Source organism: Podarcis melisellensis (assembly GCF_964234715.1).
Source record: "Podarcis melisellensis genome assembly, chromosome: 13".
Lineage (NCBI taxonomy): Eukaryota > Metazoa > Chordata > Lepidosauria > Squamata > Lacertidae > Podarcis > Podarcis melisellensis.
The window spans coordinates 21,493,930-21,510,677 of NC_138545.1; the positions used below are offsets into that span (position 1 = coordinate 21,493,930).

At 44.5% G+C, this 16,748-nt stretch overlaps 1 protein-coding gene across 1 annotated transcript; it reads left to right on the forward strand.

Moving 5' to 3' along the window:
- Positions 1 to 514: 514 nt before the first annotated feature.
- Positions 515 to 15,591, forward strand: LOC309354747 (uncharacterized protein). Its single transcript, XM_081885018.1, has 14 exons — positions 515 to 1,277; positions 3,789 to 3,917; positions 4,022 to 4,119; positions 4,208 to 4,334; positions 5,105 to 5,199; positions 5,551 to 5,731; positions 6,974 to 7,084; positions 12,147 to 12,506; positions 12,637 to 12,759; positions 12,854 to 12,951; positions 13,515 to 13,641; positions 14,633 to 14,727; positions 14,928 to 15,102; positions 15,383 to 15,591. Exons 1-14 carry the CDS (start codon positions 1,097 to 1,099, stop codon positions 15,493 to 15,495), a joined length of 2,013 nt encoding a protein of 670 aa, XP_081741144.1. The 5' UTR covers positions 515 to 1,096; the 3' UTR covers positions 15,496 to 15,591.
- Positions 15,592 to 16,748: the final 1,157 nt, after the last annotated feature.

A 16,748-nucleotide genomic window follows, 5' to 3' on the forward strand; every position in this document is an offset into this window, starting at 1 on the left:
TGGGCCTCTATTGCCTCTTGATTTGTTTTTGAGACCAGGATATGTTCACCTGGATCTGTTCTCCTCGGTAAATTTGATCTGTTTATTTTCCCTCTTGACTCTGTCTGCATTATCCCAGCCACTTTGCTAACGTGAACCACTCAGATACTACGCCTATGAATGAATTCTGCAGAACTCGTATGCTAATTTGTTATGTTTTCCTTGGTCCCAGTAAAGATGATTACTCAACTGTGGATTTTGGAGTTTTCCCTCACTGACAAACACAGGTATCTGAAGAAGTGTGCATGCACACGAAAGCTCATACCAAGAACTAACTTAGTTGGTCTTTAAGGTGCTACTGGAAGGATTTTTTTTTGTTTTGACTATGGCAGACCAACACGGCTACCTATCTGTAACTGACAAACACAGCTACCCTGTATATTTGTTGTTTATATACCCAGAGGGGCTCTTATGCCATTCCTCCATTAGCTATTACTTGCTATTATCTCTTAGTTATTTTTTTTTAACACACTCTGGTGCTGAGCCAAAGAATTTCAACACAGGAAAGCCAATGACTCCGATAAAATCCCTCCACCAGGCAATGGGAAGAGTTTAGTTGTGTTTTGAAAGAACTTGTGTGAGGTCTGGATTTTCTGCGAGAGGAAAAGAGGCTTTTCAGGCTGAGGGTAGAAGAAGAAGCCAAGATTCTTGGATTACTTGCAGAGGAATCTTGAGATCTAGGCAAACAGCAGACAAAATGAACAAATTGGAGGTTCTGGGAGAAAAAGCACAGTATTCAGTCTGCCTATACTCCACCCATCCACCCCCTGCAGCCATTCTGTTGGCTGGTAAAACAATGGGCTGGATTGAAATGATAAAACCAATGCTGTTTCCTGGGGTTGGACTTTCCTGAATGAGGAACTCGCCTGTTGCCCTTTAGATTGCATAAGAGTGATGAAATAAAACAGGCTGGGACGCAACTGTGCCTGGAAGCAGGAAGAGAAACACAGTTGTGGAGTGGAAGTGAAGAACCCTCTTAGAGAATAACTCCAGAGGGTACACCCAGGAGGCTGCTGCTTTCTTTGTGAAGGGCTACACAACCCTTGCACCTCAGACCATGGCCAACCAAACAGACTACAACGAATTCTTGCACAAGCACAGGGATGTCTTCCGGAGGTTTCCGCTGGAGCTGGTCCATGGGATCCCCCTGATGGAGCCCATTGCTCAACAATGGGCTCCAATTGAAAACTTCCAGGCGCGGCCAGATGACTTGCTTCTCTCAACTTACCCCAAAGCAGGTGAGACACCAGAAAGGGGAGCAGGCGGGGTGTACGACTGCAGGAGGAAAAACAGAAGGAGGAGGGCCATAGCAATCACAGGTGCCACCCCTCCAAGAAAACGGGTGGGGTTGGAAGACTAAGGAGACAAACCTCAAAGCACCCTCAAAGTTCTCTTGTTATCCAGGAAATAAGGAGGAACTGTTAGGGAGAAATTATATTCGGGTCACCTTTAAAGCTGAACCAACTTATTTGGCACTCTTCAAATTTTGGAAGAGAATTATCCAGCCAGCTGATGTGAACAAAAATGAATATACGAAAGGTAAAATATGCATCAAAATGCATGTGTGAGTGAAAACAGCATAGAAAAATGCATTGTTCTGGGAGAAATTGCTATGCAAAAATGTGCATGTTAGGCAAAATTCTATACAAAAACATGGAGGAATTTCACACTAAAATGCTGGTGAACTTTCATGGTGACTTTAAAATGACAACAACACAGCAAACTGACATGGGAATGTGGAGAACTGAAAGACTGGAAAGATAAGAAATGGAGAGAAACCAAAATTGACAGATTTGCCCATCCTGGTGACTGCTGCTGTGGTGAAGAAATGCACTGGGCCCAATAAATCAGGAGAAAGGAAGCAGAAATTGAGGTTTATTTCGTTAGGTTGGTTTCATGTGTTTCTTTTGCTGTAGGGTTGCTCAATTGTCTCTCAGGGAGTTACATAAATATATGTCTTGGCAGAGGACATGGCTTTAAAAGCACCAAAAAGTAAACATGTTCTTTCCGAAAGGAAGCTACATTATTTCATAAACATATGCATAAATTGTTGTTGTTTTTCCAAAAATTGGTTTCATTGTGCAATGTGTATAGCATTTATTTGTATTTTAAGTTACTGCAAGAGTGTTGTAATCCCTCAGGACTGAGGAGAAGGATATTAAATAAGCGGAACAAGCAAGTAGCAGACATGTTGTTGCTTAGTTTTTTTGTACCTGCTCAAAAAAAAATGTAATAGAGGCATGAGGGGGACAACAGCAGAGATAGTGAACCAAGGCTATGGCCCTGCAGATGCTGTTGGACAGGTCAAACTAGCATGGCCAGTAGTTAGAGAGAGTTATACATTAGAGGGGGTGGCAATGTAGGCAAATGCTTTTGCGTTTGTTTGAACTATGGATGAGGAGAAAGTCCATGCAGTTCACATTCAAGGTATACCTGCCTAGTCAGCACTTTTGGAAACAATAGGTGAAGCAAAACACAGACACCTTGTCCTGGTTCCTGCTTCCCAGAAACACAGATTGAGGCTCTTACTTATTTAAAGAAATCTTTATTCAGATGCAGCGCTCCTCTGGAACTGGGAATTCGCAGCAGGGCAGGGAGTTCCAAAATGGGCTGAGCAACAAATACGTCCCAATAAGCTTCCCCACTCCTCCCGCCAAGTTTTAAAAGTTGAGGTGTGACGCACTCACTCGGAAGACTCTCTTGCCTTGCAGGAATGCTGAGCATGAGCTTTTGTGGGTAACAAGGCTGCCTCCTCCTGTTCAGCCTTTCCCCTTGGCGTATAAAAGCTCTCCCCAGCTTCCACAGACACACTCTGCTCCACTGAAGGGTCGGAGGCAAGAGGTGGCATCCCTATTTCCCCTCTGAAATGGCTGAAGCCAGAGTGGGAAGGGGAGATGCCCTTCCTCCACCCCTGGTTCCCTTGGTATAGTCCCCCACTTCTTTCTTCTCCTCTGTCTGGGCCAAATCGTATCCCAACAGCACTTGTGGGGCTGATAACATAAGCCTTCCTGTTACGTACTGAGTTGAATAGGATCTAAAATGCAGCAGTCTGATTGGTCCTAGAACAATAGGATCCAGAATGCAGCAGTCTGATTGGTCCTAGAACAATAGGATCCAGAAGGCAGCAGTCTGATTGGTCCGCAGGAGCCACCCAATCCAACTCTGGGTGGAAGTGAATCCACAACCTGATTGGCCTACAGGGGAATCCAAGGATTAGCCAATCACGTGGGGCCCATTGTGTAATAATGTATATAAAGCAGACATTTCAGGGGAATTGCCATTCCTCACTACTCTTGAGCTGAATAAAGAGCATGAAATCCACACTCGACTCCGAGTATATTTCACTTCCAAATTCACACTTATTTAAATTTTGCAATGTAGGTCTCCAACCAAGTAATATGTGGAAAAACGCTTGTGCTAGGGCAAAGTTCACCTCAAAATGCCAATATTAGTGGAAATAACATACCCAAAATGCATTGTAGTTGGGGAAATCTGCAAAAATGTTTATGTTAGTTAAAATTGCATGCCAAAGTATGTTTATGTATTAGGAGAAATTCACACCAACGTCAATTTTGTGAGGACTCAATAAATCCCAATTTATTATTTTTCTCCTCTAATAACATTTTGTATGTTGCCCAATTTTCTTTCATGTTTTTCTGTTTCACAGCTAATACTTCTATAGGTGAGATCCACCAAGGGGTTTTAGGTTCTAGTAGGTCTCTATATTTACTGTTCCTCTGGGCTTTCAGGTACCACATGGATTCAAGAGATTGTTGACCTGGTCCTTACCGGCGGCGATGTGGAAAAAGCTCGTCGAGCTCCTGTGTACATCCGGATCCCATTTCTAGAAATTTGCTCTCCACCCCCGGTGCCTTCAGGTGAGCCCAGAGAACCCAGGCATGCAGCCCCACTTGTAAAAAAAACCCCAAAAACCACAGGCTGTGAACTAACTCATCCATCCCTTTCTCTGATTCTTGCTTAGGGGTCAGCATTCTGGTAGATACCCCATCTCCTCGTGTGATCAAAACCCACCTCCCCTTCCAGCTTGTTCCTAAAAGCTTTTGGGACAAGAAATGCAAAGTAAGTGTTGCTTGCCTCATCCCTTCCTGCCACCCCTCAATCCTGCCCTATGCCACCTCATACCATTCTCCCTTCTGGTCCCTTGCAGGTAATCTATGTTGCTCGCAATGCCAAGGACAACCTGGTCTCCTACTTCTTCTTTGACCAGATGAATGTGACGCAGCCAGACCCTGGGCCGTGGGATGGCTATGTGAAGAAATTCATGGAGGGCAAACGTGAGTTCTAGGAGAAGGAGCTCATCTTGAATAATTAGTACTTGTTGGGCATGGGGAGGGTGGGGTACAGAAGATGCCCTGATTCCCCCTCCATGATGAAGGGGGTGTCTAATGAATCAGAGCAGCAGCGACTGAATTTTCTGAGACCCTCCTTGAACCTCAACAGCATTGCGATCCCCCTTCTGTCAGGGTGCTGCCACAACCCACAGCAGTTGAAGGCCACTGAGTTAGAGGGGAAATGATCCAGGGACTCCTGGAATTTATAGATTCATGTAAAGCAGGTTCCCTTGGTTTTTCATTGGCCCGCACCCATTTTCCGTCTCGCACAAAGCCCCTTTCCTGTAAGAAACTTCTGGGTTTGCGAGAGGATTCCTGGCTTACAAACAGATTATTTCCTGGAAGCAAATATCTTGTGCTTTACCCAGCTAGATTTCTAGAAGTGCCTTTAACACCATTTGAAACCTTTAATATAACGTGCAAATTAAAGGTTAGGGAAATGTCAGGAAAACTGAACAATGCAGCCTTTACCTCCCATCGTCCCTGGCCATTGGTCATGCTGGCTGGAGCTGAGTCCCCCAACATCTCGAGGGGCCACCGGTTTCCCAGCTCTGCTACGTACCTGGAAATAGGTACCCCTGTACGGAGTGGTACTTACTTCTTCTAAGTACACATGAATGGGAGAGTACTGTGGGATTGCATGGGATTAATTGATTCCTTTAACTAGGTGACAGACTTAATCCTTGTTACATCTTATCTCCCTTGTCTCTCAGTTGCCTGGGGCTCTTGGTATGACCATGTCCGGCGTTACTGGGATGAGAAAGGAAAGCACCGTATCCTGTACCTCTTCTACGAGGACATGAAAGAGGTGGGTGTAGAATATGAATCAGCCAAAGGCCTGGTTGAAGAGAAATGTTTTCACCTGGCGCCTAAAGATATATAGAAGGATCCAGATGAACTTCCCTGGGGAGAGCATTCACTGGCAGAGGAAGAGGAGTGGGGGGGAGCACACTGCCCCCGGGAGCACGATCCCGGTGGGGTGCCATCGCTGCCCCCTGCCCGCGCTGGGTGCCCCGCCCCCACAGGCGGACAGTTAGTGTTTCCTTCCCACACTCTCAGGAACCTCAGAGGCATTCTGGAGCTTACAGGCAAATTGCAGTACCAAGTTGCTCTGTTGTGACCTCACTCCCATTCACACCCATCTGTATGTCTCCGCCAGGACTTGGCTCGCGAGGTCCGTCGTGTGAAAGATTTCCTGGAGGTTGATCTGCCTGAGGACGCCCTTCAAAAGATTGTCCACCACGCATCATTCCAGACCATGAAGAAGAACCCGATGACAAATTATGAGACTGTCCCCAATGCCATCTTTGACAAGACAAAAGGCAGATTTATGAGGAAAGGTAAGTAAGTGACGCTACAGATAGGTAGCCGTGTTGGTCTGCCATAGTCAAAACAAATTTTTTTTCCCTTCCAGTAGCACCTTAAAGGCCAACTAAGTTAGTTCTTGGTATGAGCTTTCGTGTGCATGCACACTTCTTCAGATACACAGATGCTAGTCTTTTAAGACCTCAAAAGACGTTGTTCCCGGCTACACAAGTTCATTTGCTCCCCCTTTCCCCACAAAGAAGGGTGAAATTGGGAAGTGGAGTGAAGTTTAACTGGGGAGAGTAATCTTTTATGCTGTCTGGGCCCAATGTATTGCCCAGAGAATGTTCCAGTGGTCTGAAGTGCATTTTGCTAACTTTATAGGGGATCAAAGTGTGTAGTCACCAAGTGCTTTCTTATTTGACAATCACTTGTAGCCGAGTAAGATTGTCTTCCATGAAAACGGTCTTAACAGTGAGTCCGTAAGTGACTGTGGAGGCCAATTCTGGATCCACACATCCTTCCACAGTGGGGACATCGGTTTCTGGGTGGGAGTTGATCACGGTGAGGGTTTACCAAATGTGTCTTCCTCTTAGTCCGTTTCTCCTTTTACCCTGAGTTGGTGCTTCTTCAAAGTCCATGACACCTTTGGTAAAGACTGTCCTAAGAGCTTTAGGCTGCTATCTGTCCTAAGAGCTTTAGGCTGCTATCTTAGATATATCTACATGGAAGTCCCACCAAACTCAATGTAGTTTACTTCTGAGCAGATACACATACCGTACTTTTTGCTCTATAAGACTCACTTTTTCCCTCCTAAAAAGTAAGGGGAAATGTGTGTGCATCTTATGGAGTGAATGCAGGCTGCACAGCTATCCCAGAAGCCAAAATAGCAAGAGGGATTGCTGCTTTCACTGCGCAGCGATCCCTCTTGCTGTTCTGGCTTCTGATATTCAGAATATTTTTTTTCTTGTTTTCCTCTTCCAAAAACTAGGTGCGTCTTGTGGTCTGGTGCGTCTTATAGAGCGAAAAATACAGTAGGTAGAGTAATACAACATATGTGCTCAGGCACAACCTGGGTAATATGTACAAAACCTAAATGCACTGTGCTGGACACCCAAAGGAGGACCTTTGTAAATATAAAGGTCCTTTATAATTATAAAGAAAAAGAAAGGCAAGTAATAGTTATCACAGAAACCCCCTATGTTAGGAGAGAGGATAGCATCTTTCAAAATGGTCACAGGGTGAAGCTCTCTCTTTCTGTTTCTGAATTTCTTCAGGTGAAGTTGGCGACTGGAAGAATTATTTCACAGTGGCTCAAAGGGAGGAGTTTGATGCAGATTACCGGCGCAAGATGGAAGGAACGACCCTGCGTTTCCGGGATGTATTATAGACTCAGAAAACCGCCCCCCTTTTATTTTATTATTGGCCAAGAAAAAAATACAAATTATTAATATATTTGAAAGAAAGAGGTGGCTTCTCCCTACCAGACCTAAGGTTATATTATGCAGCATCCTGCTTGTGCTGGCTTTGGGAATGGATAATTTGAAAAATTATGAATATTTTAGACCTTCAGAGTCATGATAATAGGTTTGGTTGGCATGCATATCTATGGTATGAAAAGGCAAAAGTGCATAAAGGATTCTTGAATCAATTTGTAAGAAAATCCATTTATGTGGTATGGGAGAAATATAATTTACTAGAACAGAAAACGCCATGGTGGCTTTCCCCACTGGAAGCAATATCCTTTAAAAACGTAAATATGAGAAATGAAATGGGCAACATATACGGAGAACACCAGCTGAAATTGAAGGATTTTGAGGATATGAGATTTATTAACTGACTGGTCAATTAAATGATTTTTTAAAGATAGATATAAGGAAGGGTTTTAGTAATTAAAGACCCAGTAGGTGGCGCTGTGGTGCTTGAAGGTATTTTGACAGTTTGTGAACCTCAGAATATTGACAGATCAAGTATACAGCAATGGAAAGTCACATAGAATATAAAATATTTTGGCTACATTCTTCCAGTTACATTTTTCTATTCTAGTTACATTTTCTAGTGTAAAAAACACTTTTTTGAAAGATACAAAAGGTGATACATTTGGTAGAGTCAACAGTTGCATTCCTCAGCTACGTTCTTTAGTCGTTTTACAGCGATACAGAAGTAAAAGATACAATTAAAAAGATACATTCTTTTGTTAGCATAGAAATATGTAACACTGTGAGCTTCATTTATTAACTCCCTGCTCTGATCATGGCTTCTCATGACACAAGCAAATATGCAGAAGCACAATTTCCAAATTGCATTTTAACAATAACAGTAACAAACAATGTTTGTTGAGAGTGTCACCAAATGCCTGGAAAATGCCCTCTCTAATTGTTCCCCCTACAGCAAATATAAGATGGAGAAAAATGAGTAAACAACCAACAACCATTACAGAGGGGTGTTCTCCTTCAATTGCTAACTCTTCGCCTCACCCCTAATATTTTTATTCTGATCATGTTACTCAATTTCAGGAACTATATTATCAAGCTGCCCCCCCACAGAGTTTTGCTTAACCTCCTTAATTATGTAAAATCTCTCACCCTGTTGTTATCCCAGAGGTTCATTTTCAATGGCAGATATACTACCATGCCTCCAAATTATTTCTAGCAGCTTCCATGTAAACAGCCAACACATTACAATTGACCCGACCAGGTGGATTTAAAATTTAATCCCAGTTTCCACCCCCTCTGCTCAGTAGACCATCAGGCCTACCGTATCTGTTTCTAGTTCCTCAAATGGGTAAGGAACAAATGAGTCATTAGTTGCTTTCATTCTTTTGTTTTTCTTGTGAAAGGGCTGGGCAAAATTCCAGTGAATGTACTCCGGGACGTGAGATCTGAACCATTGCGGGACACTGAAGAGGGGACAATGGCATCATTCCTACATAATAAGACAAAGATCAATCTGTGTTGTGATTGTTTGCAACCGTTGTACATGGTACAGAGCAGCAGTCGGCAGACATCAGGCTTTTTGGATCTGTTTAGATCAAGTGTGGGGGACCTATGGCCCTCCAGGTGTTGCTACACAAGGGTTGCCATATTCTGAAGAGCAAAAAAGAGGACACAGAGCCCCCACCCCTGGGCTAAAGCCTAGTGTTCAAGGACATGCGCTGCAGAGGCCCAAAGTTCAAATTCCAGCTAAAGGCTTCAGGTAGCAGGTGACGAGAAAGTCCCTTTCTCTGTTTGAACCTCTGGGATAGATAGCAAGCAGGGTGAGGGGCAAAAAAAGCTCAGGTGTTTTATACCCGTGTCACTATAAAACACCTCAAGATAGAGGGAGCCCAACTCCAGGTTTATCGCTTCGGCCTCTTATACAGTGCTGAGCACACGGCTGGGTTGTTGTTGTTTAGTCGTTTAGTCGTGTCTGACTCTTTGTGACCCCATGGACCAGAGCACTCCAGGCACTCCTGTCTTCCACTGCCTCCCGCAGTTTGGTCAAACTCATGTTTGTAGCTTTGAGAACACTGTCCAACCATCTCGTCCTCTGTCGTCCCCTTCTCCTTGCGCCCTCCATCTTTTCCAGCATCAGGGTCTTTTCCAGGGAGTCTTCTCTTCTCATGAGGTGGCCAAAGTAGTGGATCCTCAGCTTCAGGATCTGTCCTTCCAGTGAGCACTCAGGGCTGATTTCCTTCAGAATGGAGAGGTTTGATCTTCTTGCGGTCCATGGGACTCTCAAGAGTCTCCTCCAGCACCAGAATTCAAAAGCATCAATTCTTCGGCGATCAGCCTTCTTTATGTTCCAGCTTTCACTTCCATACATCACTAACACGGCTGGGTGGGGAGCTGCAGAACATGAGCAGCAGTGATTTGGGGGTGCGGGGTAGGAGGAAGGGCCTCTCACCCTCATCCTGGCTGGATCCTGTGAAAGGGGGAGGTAGGCGGGCAAGTCCTCTGCCCCCCTCTCTCGGCTCCCAATGGCCAGACACACGCTTCGCTCTCACCCTGGGCCCACCACATGAAAGGAAGAGGTTCAAGTTTGCTCCTCCCTGCATAGCATCACGTCTCGCCTCACAAGGCTCCCTGAGCGGCTGAAAGGGAATTAACAAAGTGGAATCTTTTGACCCAGATGTGGAAGAAGCCAGAGGTGCCGGTGACTCCGCAAGTCACTGTAGGGATAGGAAAATTGCAAGAGTGGCCATAGTCTGTTGATGCGGAGGAGAGGCAGGGGCGACTTTCTGTTTTCTTTCTGTTTAGTAGCATTGCCACCTACTAATGGTGCCAAACAAACAAAAAAACCTGGACATTTTGCCTAATTTAAAAAATCTTCCCGGACAGAAATCTTAACCTTGAAAAAGAGGACATGTCCGGGAGAAACCAGACATATGGCAACCCTATCTAGACTCCTGTTGCCATCGTCATCCCTGACTGGGGCTTGATGGGGATGGAGTCCCAGAATATCTGCAGGGCCACAGATTCATCATCCTTTGTTTTGACACACTATGGGGTGTACAACTGAAATGGCTTTGGCACTCGTGGGCAACAAACCACTTCAAAAAAACTTGGACGTCTTGCAGTAAAGAAAATTCACTAGAAAGCATGGGATAACATTTGCAGTATTGTATCATGGCCACACAAATAAATGTCTCCTCAATGAACAGCTGATGTTGTATGACAACCCCACAAACAAAGCAGGATGAATGTTCTAGAAACAGGTTATCTGGAATAGAAGTGTCCCTAGACAATAAACAAACGGGAGTGCTGCTGAGCACATCTGGAGCCTAGAAGTTTGCTTTCAGGAACAGAGGAACTGAACTGAACTTTCACTAAAGATGGTGGGGGTGGGAGTTGGATTCAGTTTGCATTGAAAGCTGAGCCTTCCAATCTGTACTTTGTGAAACAATATGCAAATCAAAGCAAACTGCAAACCTTCCACATTTGCACTTCTCTGGGTCTCTATCCAAAAATATATGTACAAGGGTAGTAATTCTGAAAACTTTCCCCTCACAGACCACTGGAAAATTGCAAGGGTCTTGACAGACTGCTTACTGATTTGTCTGCCTGTTGAAGAAATTGTGCTGTGCTTGATGTGGTATGATTTTTATTTATATTTTTACAGACACACCACTGACAACCTCAACAAAGCTTGCAGGCCATGGACTGGAAACTCCTGCATTAGGATAAAGTATTTGTAAAATGCATGTATTAGTGAGAAGAGCATACAAAAATGTATTGTGTGAAGGGGAAATGCATAAAAAATGTGTATTTTAGTCAAAACTGCATATTAGGAGAAATTCATATTTAATTCTGATGATTTTTCATGAGATTTTTTTATTTCTTTGCAAATTGTTGGAGAAATATGGAGAACTGAATGTAAGCTTGCAGAAATGAGAAACTGATAGAATTCAAAAGTTTGATTTGTTTATTCCCCAGCTTTCACACAAAAGTCCATTTCTGGTTAACTTCCTTCGATTTCTGATAGCGAATTTATATGGGTGAGAAAAGTCCATTTGATGGCCATTTGGGAGCCAGAAACCTGTGACCCTTTACTATGAATCAATCAGAGATCTCTAGATGCTGATGTAATTTCTGCTCACCCCGCCCAAATGTAGGTGTGTAAAGGAAGTAGACATACAGGGATGCAGGTGGCGCTGTGGGCTAAACCACAGAGCCTAGGACTTGCTGATCAGAAGGTCGGCGGTTCGAATCCCCGCGACAGGGTGAGCTCCCATTGTTCGGTCCCAGCTCCTGCCCATCTAGCAGTTCGAAAGCACACCAGTGCAAGTAGATAAATAGGTACCACTCCGGCGGGAAGGTAAACGGCGTTTCCATGCGCTGCTCTGGTTCACCAGAAGCGGCTTAGTCATGCTGGCCACATGACCCGGAAGCTGTACACCGGCTCCCTCGGCCAATAAAGTGAGATGAGCACCGCAACCCCAGAGTCGGTCAGGACTGGACCTAATGGTCAGGGGTCCCTTTACCTTTACCTAAAGGAAGTGGAGTGGAAATCAGGGTGCAGATATCCCCACAAAGGTTTAAAAGCTGTACAGTGACTTCAGTTGAAGGTGCCGATAAAACCCCCAGGCCAAGGCATGTGAGGAAACTCAGCCAAAACCTCACACTCCCCTCTCTCCATCCGCACCTGCACAGACACCCAATCCCGTTCCCGGGTCATCAAAGGGGCCTCTAGAATGCCAGCATTTTGCTGGAGGAATTCATGCACCTGCTGGGAAACTTAAACATGGGCAATTAAAGTGGATTAAAGTACTCTGTTGCATAACTCACCAATTTTTAAAAGAATGGCATTGGAAAAGTGAGATGAACAAATGATTAACAGCAATTTGTATATAAGTACCCCACAAGCAAATTTGCATGAAAGCTCACCCAGCAGACAAATCAGACCAAATACTAAATCTATAATCTAACCTCTGCATAAGCTTTGCGCCAGAAAAATCAGGAGGGTTTTGAGGTCATCTGGAGGAACCCAAAACAATTTCGGGAAGTGAGATTGAGAGAGAAGGGGGAAAAGATAAAAGAAACTGTGAGTCAGGGAAGAAAAGTAAAACTGACCAGCGGCTGCTGACAGCAGATGTAGAAAGGAAGCAGGCTGGCTACTTAAAAGCAGGTGCTATACTTGTTTTCCTGCATTGCCAGATGACAAATCTTGAATCTGACATGGAAGGTTTAGACCATAAGCTATCCCAGCGCTCTGAGCTGGTGGAGGTAGACGGAATCCCTTTGCTCAGTGGTGCTGCAGAAAGATGGGGCCGCATATCAACCTTTAAAGCCCGGGCGGACGACCTTCTCATTTGCACATACCCCAAAGCAGGTAAATGGGAATAAAAGAGAGATGTGGGGCATTAGCACAGAGGGCGGGGGCAGGAATGGTGCCGGGAAGTCGAGGACTATTGGCTGAATGATGAGGTCTTCTCAGGTCTTCTCTCAACACCTCCTGCCAGGGACCACTTGGACGCAGGAAATTGTAGACCTGATCCAGCATGGAGGGGACCCTCAGAAATGTGCTCAAGTCCCCATCTACAAACGGATGCCCTTCCTAGAGATGCACAGTCCCTTGTTCTCACGTGAGTAGGAAAGGGAACTGCTTATGGGAGGTGATGGTTGAGGGTGGGGTGAAGGGTTTATCTCAGCTCTGAATGTTTTTCTTGGGTATCTCAGGCTTGGAAGAGGCAGAGCTGATGCCCTCTCCACGCACACTTAAGTCTCACCTCCCGGTCCAGCTCCTGCCGCCCTCCTTTTGGGAACAGAATTGCAAGGTCATTACAGGGGGACAACTGGAGGGAGGTTGCTTAGGGGTTAATCTGAGCCGAGGATCAACACTGCTTGTTCTCTATTGCATTTTTAATTTTGTGGGTAACGTTTATTGTATTAAGGTTCTTATTGTTGTGAATCGTTTTGGGAGCCCTTTGAGGCTGAAGGACAGTACTGACATGTTTTTTAAATCTATGAATGAGCAAGATCACCACAGCCAATCACAAACAAACAACCACACCATAGGCCAACCCCAACCTCTCTCACCACCAAAGGAACACAAAAGAAGAGCAGAGAACCTGCACGAGCGACGCTGACACGTAACCCTACATACAGTAAGCAAAATAGAAACATTGCCACCTGACCCCCCCATCTCCCCCCCCAATGTCTCAACAAATGAAACTGATTTGTAAAAATGTCACATGGAAAAAATACGAGAGACATTACACATACTTCTGTAAAACAAGAAAATCTTTAATAAAATTATATATACACATGGATGAGCAAAAACAGCATGCATGGAGCTGAGACTCCTGGGCTCACTCTTCTTCATGATCTATTTCTGAAGATAATTTATGTGGCCAGGAATGCCAAGGATAATGCAATCTCTTACTTCCACTTCCAACGTATGAACGGGAGGATGCCAAACCCGGGAACATGGGACGAGTATCTGGAGAAGTTCATTGCAGGGAAACGTGAGTAGAGGCAAAAGATGGGATAGAGGAGATGGCACTGGACCCGGAGAGAGTAGTGGGGCCCACCCCAAATGAGCATTTGTACATATGGGAGGAGAGTGGAGCCCATTGGCTGTTGATCTCCTGCTCCAAGCAACAGTCTCGGCAGTATGAGGGTTCTTACACAAGGCCACCTGGTTTGAGCAGGCAGAGCAAGACAAAAGGATGCTCTGTGGATGTGACGGTCAGCTCCATGCAGCACTCATTGTTTTGGCACCAGTCAAGCTGAGACTGAACTTTAAACAGAAGCTGTGCCTCTAACTGAGTAGCTTGTCTTTAGTGAGAGGACCCCTCCCATTTAAAGGAGGCCAGGCTGCTTTGACAGAAATCTAAAGGAGCTGGAGAGGCTGCAGTTCCCTTAGGGTTTGTGAGGTGGGGTAGAGTCCAACTAGAGTAACAACATCCTCTCTCTTCAGACCAGAGAGGCACAACAGAGCAGGTTAGCAAGTCTTGGAGAAAAGTAAATAGATTTACTTTTCATTTGCATTACCTATACATTTACATTAAACTATAAATACTTCTAGTTAATGCATGTGTTACTTTACACCACACAAGGACACTTCTTATCTAACAATCTAGCCTGAGCAAGGCCCAATAGCATGTGTGGCAAGGCAGGACCAAGTTCAGACAGGATGCAAGGCAATGTAAGGCTCAGGCTGGCTGCAAGGCAAAGGTGTGGCAGGGTTCAAGGTAGAGACACAGTGGGGCTGTGGTCTGGGGAACACAGAAATCTGAAGTAGCTCCAGCAAAGAACAAGGGGACACTGAGTCCTTATACAGTAGTAGCTGCAAGAAGTGTGCCCTAATTGTTAGCACCACCTTGGCAACAAGATATTGCTCTTTCTGAACCTGCAAAGGGGTTGTTGAGTTGTTGTTTTGTTTGCCTTTGAATTCTGATGAAAATGAGCTTAATAATCATAACTGATTCTCTACCTCTTTACCTCTCTTTGCAGTTCCCTGGGGCTCTTGGTTTGACCACGTTTGTGGCTGGTGGAAGGCTAAGGATTCTCACCCAATTCTCTATCTTTTTTATGAAGACATGAAAGAGGTGAGCAATTTACATATGCACTCCTTCCTTTCAGTAATTTCAACCAGGAAGGAATTTATCCACGATAAATGTTCTAAATCTAAGCAACCACCTGCATACAGTGAGCTTCTGAAAATCAGTGTCCCAAACAAGTGATAAACACAGTGAGGTTTGTTATGGTAGCTTTCTGGGCAGAATCCTCTCCATCTTTCCCTTCCTAGCACCCAGCCTTAGCAATTCGGAAAATAGCTCAGTTCCTGGACCAAGAGCTTTCTGAGCCAGCTTTGAACCGGATCATGCAGCACACAGAGTTCAACAGCATGAAAGTGAATCCCATGGCTAATTACAGCACAATGCCAACTTACAACCACGCTTTGTCACCCTTCATGCGAAAAGGTAGGAGTGAAAAGGACATTTTCCAGCCACAAGTGATATGGGAGGAGAGCTATGTACAGATCATACGTTTAAAGCACATCTCCACTTCCCCAAAACACTGGGAACTGTAGTTTGGTAAGGGTGCTGGGACTTGGAGCTCTGTAAGGGGTAAACTACAGTTCCCAGGATTCTTGGGGGAAAGCCTTGGCTGTTATTATACCTTTAAAGTATGTTGTGTAGTAGCAGAAGGGAAACAGCATGCATTGAGGGATTTTTTCTAAACTGTTTGCCTTGCCTGCAGGCACCGTAGGAGACTGGAAAGACTACTTCACAGTGGCTCAAAGTGAACGGCTTGATGATCTGTGTGCCCAATTATTAAAGGGCAGTGGCCTCACCTTCCGCACTCAGCTATAAGCACCCCTCTGTGCTCTTCATCAATCCCATGCCCGGAGCTTGGGCCTGCACTAAACAAAATAGACCATGTAGCCACAAGCAAGGACCACATAGGGTGTCCATGTTTGTTTTGAAATTTACCTTTTTTTAAAAAAAATAAACGATTTGTGAAATAAAATGATTGTGTTTGCTCTTTATTAATTCCACACTGAGAGTGAAGAAAATAACAAGTCTTGCATTATTATATGTGTTCCACCTCCTTTCCAATTAACCCCAGAGGACAGATTTAGGGTTTAACCATTTTAACTTTGCAGCAACTCTATCCTGAGCCCTGAGGCAGGCTGTAGTACTGAAGAGAGTGGAAAGAGAGGTTTAATATAAGTTTTGTTTATAGAAGTAGCTTTGTGGGGTGTTATATTGGATTAGATGAAGTGAGTATTGCTTTTATATAGCGGATAGATAAAGAATCAGAAATTCTTTATTTTCTGAATCGTATTTTTCTATCTTTTGCTTTTAATCTCTTTTCTGTACTGTTTATTCTTTTTTTCTTTTTCCTACTCTATTTTTCTCCCTCCATTTGCTTTTGTTGTATCTATTTAAAAGACTTGTTTTGGTTAAAAAAGGGAAAAGATAGTATGTTTAGTAATTTTCTCCATAAACCTTTAAAAAAATGTTGAAAGAAAAAAACGATTAAGGCCCGAAGCCAGCAGATCTTTGCCTTCTGACCTGGGTGTCCCAGGCAGTGATATTGGCGGTTTGGAGTGCCATTAAAAGTACCAAGACCAAGGTGTCCTGAACTATTCCCTGTTCGTCACCTCACTAGCCACCCTGCAAATCCTCTCCCCCTTGGTAAGGATTTGCCTCAAAGAGAAAAACAGAGGAACAGGCTTTCCCTTACTGGAGAGAGGGGCAAAGGTCGTGTTCACTCCCTGCCACCATGACCCATTGATCTTTCAGACTGTACTCTTATTTTTAAATGTGTTTGGAACAGGCTTGTGTTTGACAGCAGGAATTTGCTTTCACGTTTGAAGATGCTTTGTGTGAGAGAGAACGTGCAAGAGAGCTACAGTTGACTGGTCATGATGTACAGGGCACAAGCATTTAGAAGGATGGGAATATGCAGGAGGAGGAGACCATTTTCAGGTAACCTGGTCTTGAGAACTAGTGTGGTGGAGTGGTGAGTGTACTGGATTGGGACCTGGGAGATCAGGATTCAAATCCCCACTCGCCCATGAAGCTCATTCAGTGTTTACAAACAATACCTTTACATTTTT

Coding starts and splice junctions, on each gene's coding strand:
- LOC309354747 (XM_081885018.1), top strand. CDS start 1,097: ATGGCCAACCAAACAGACTACAACGAATTCTTGCACAAGCACAGGGAT. Junction 12,507..12,636: donor TTGCACATACCCCAAAGCAG/GTAAATGGGAAT, acceptor ACCTCCTGCCAG/GGACCACTTGGACGCAGGAA. Junction 15,103..15,382: donor GTCACCCTTCATGCGAAAAG/GTAGGAGTGAAA, acceptor CCTTGCCTGCAG/GCACCGTAGGAGACTGGAAA.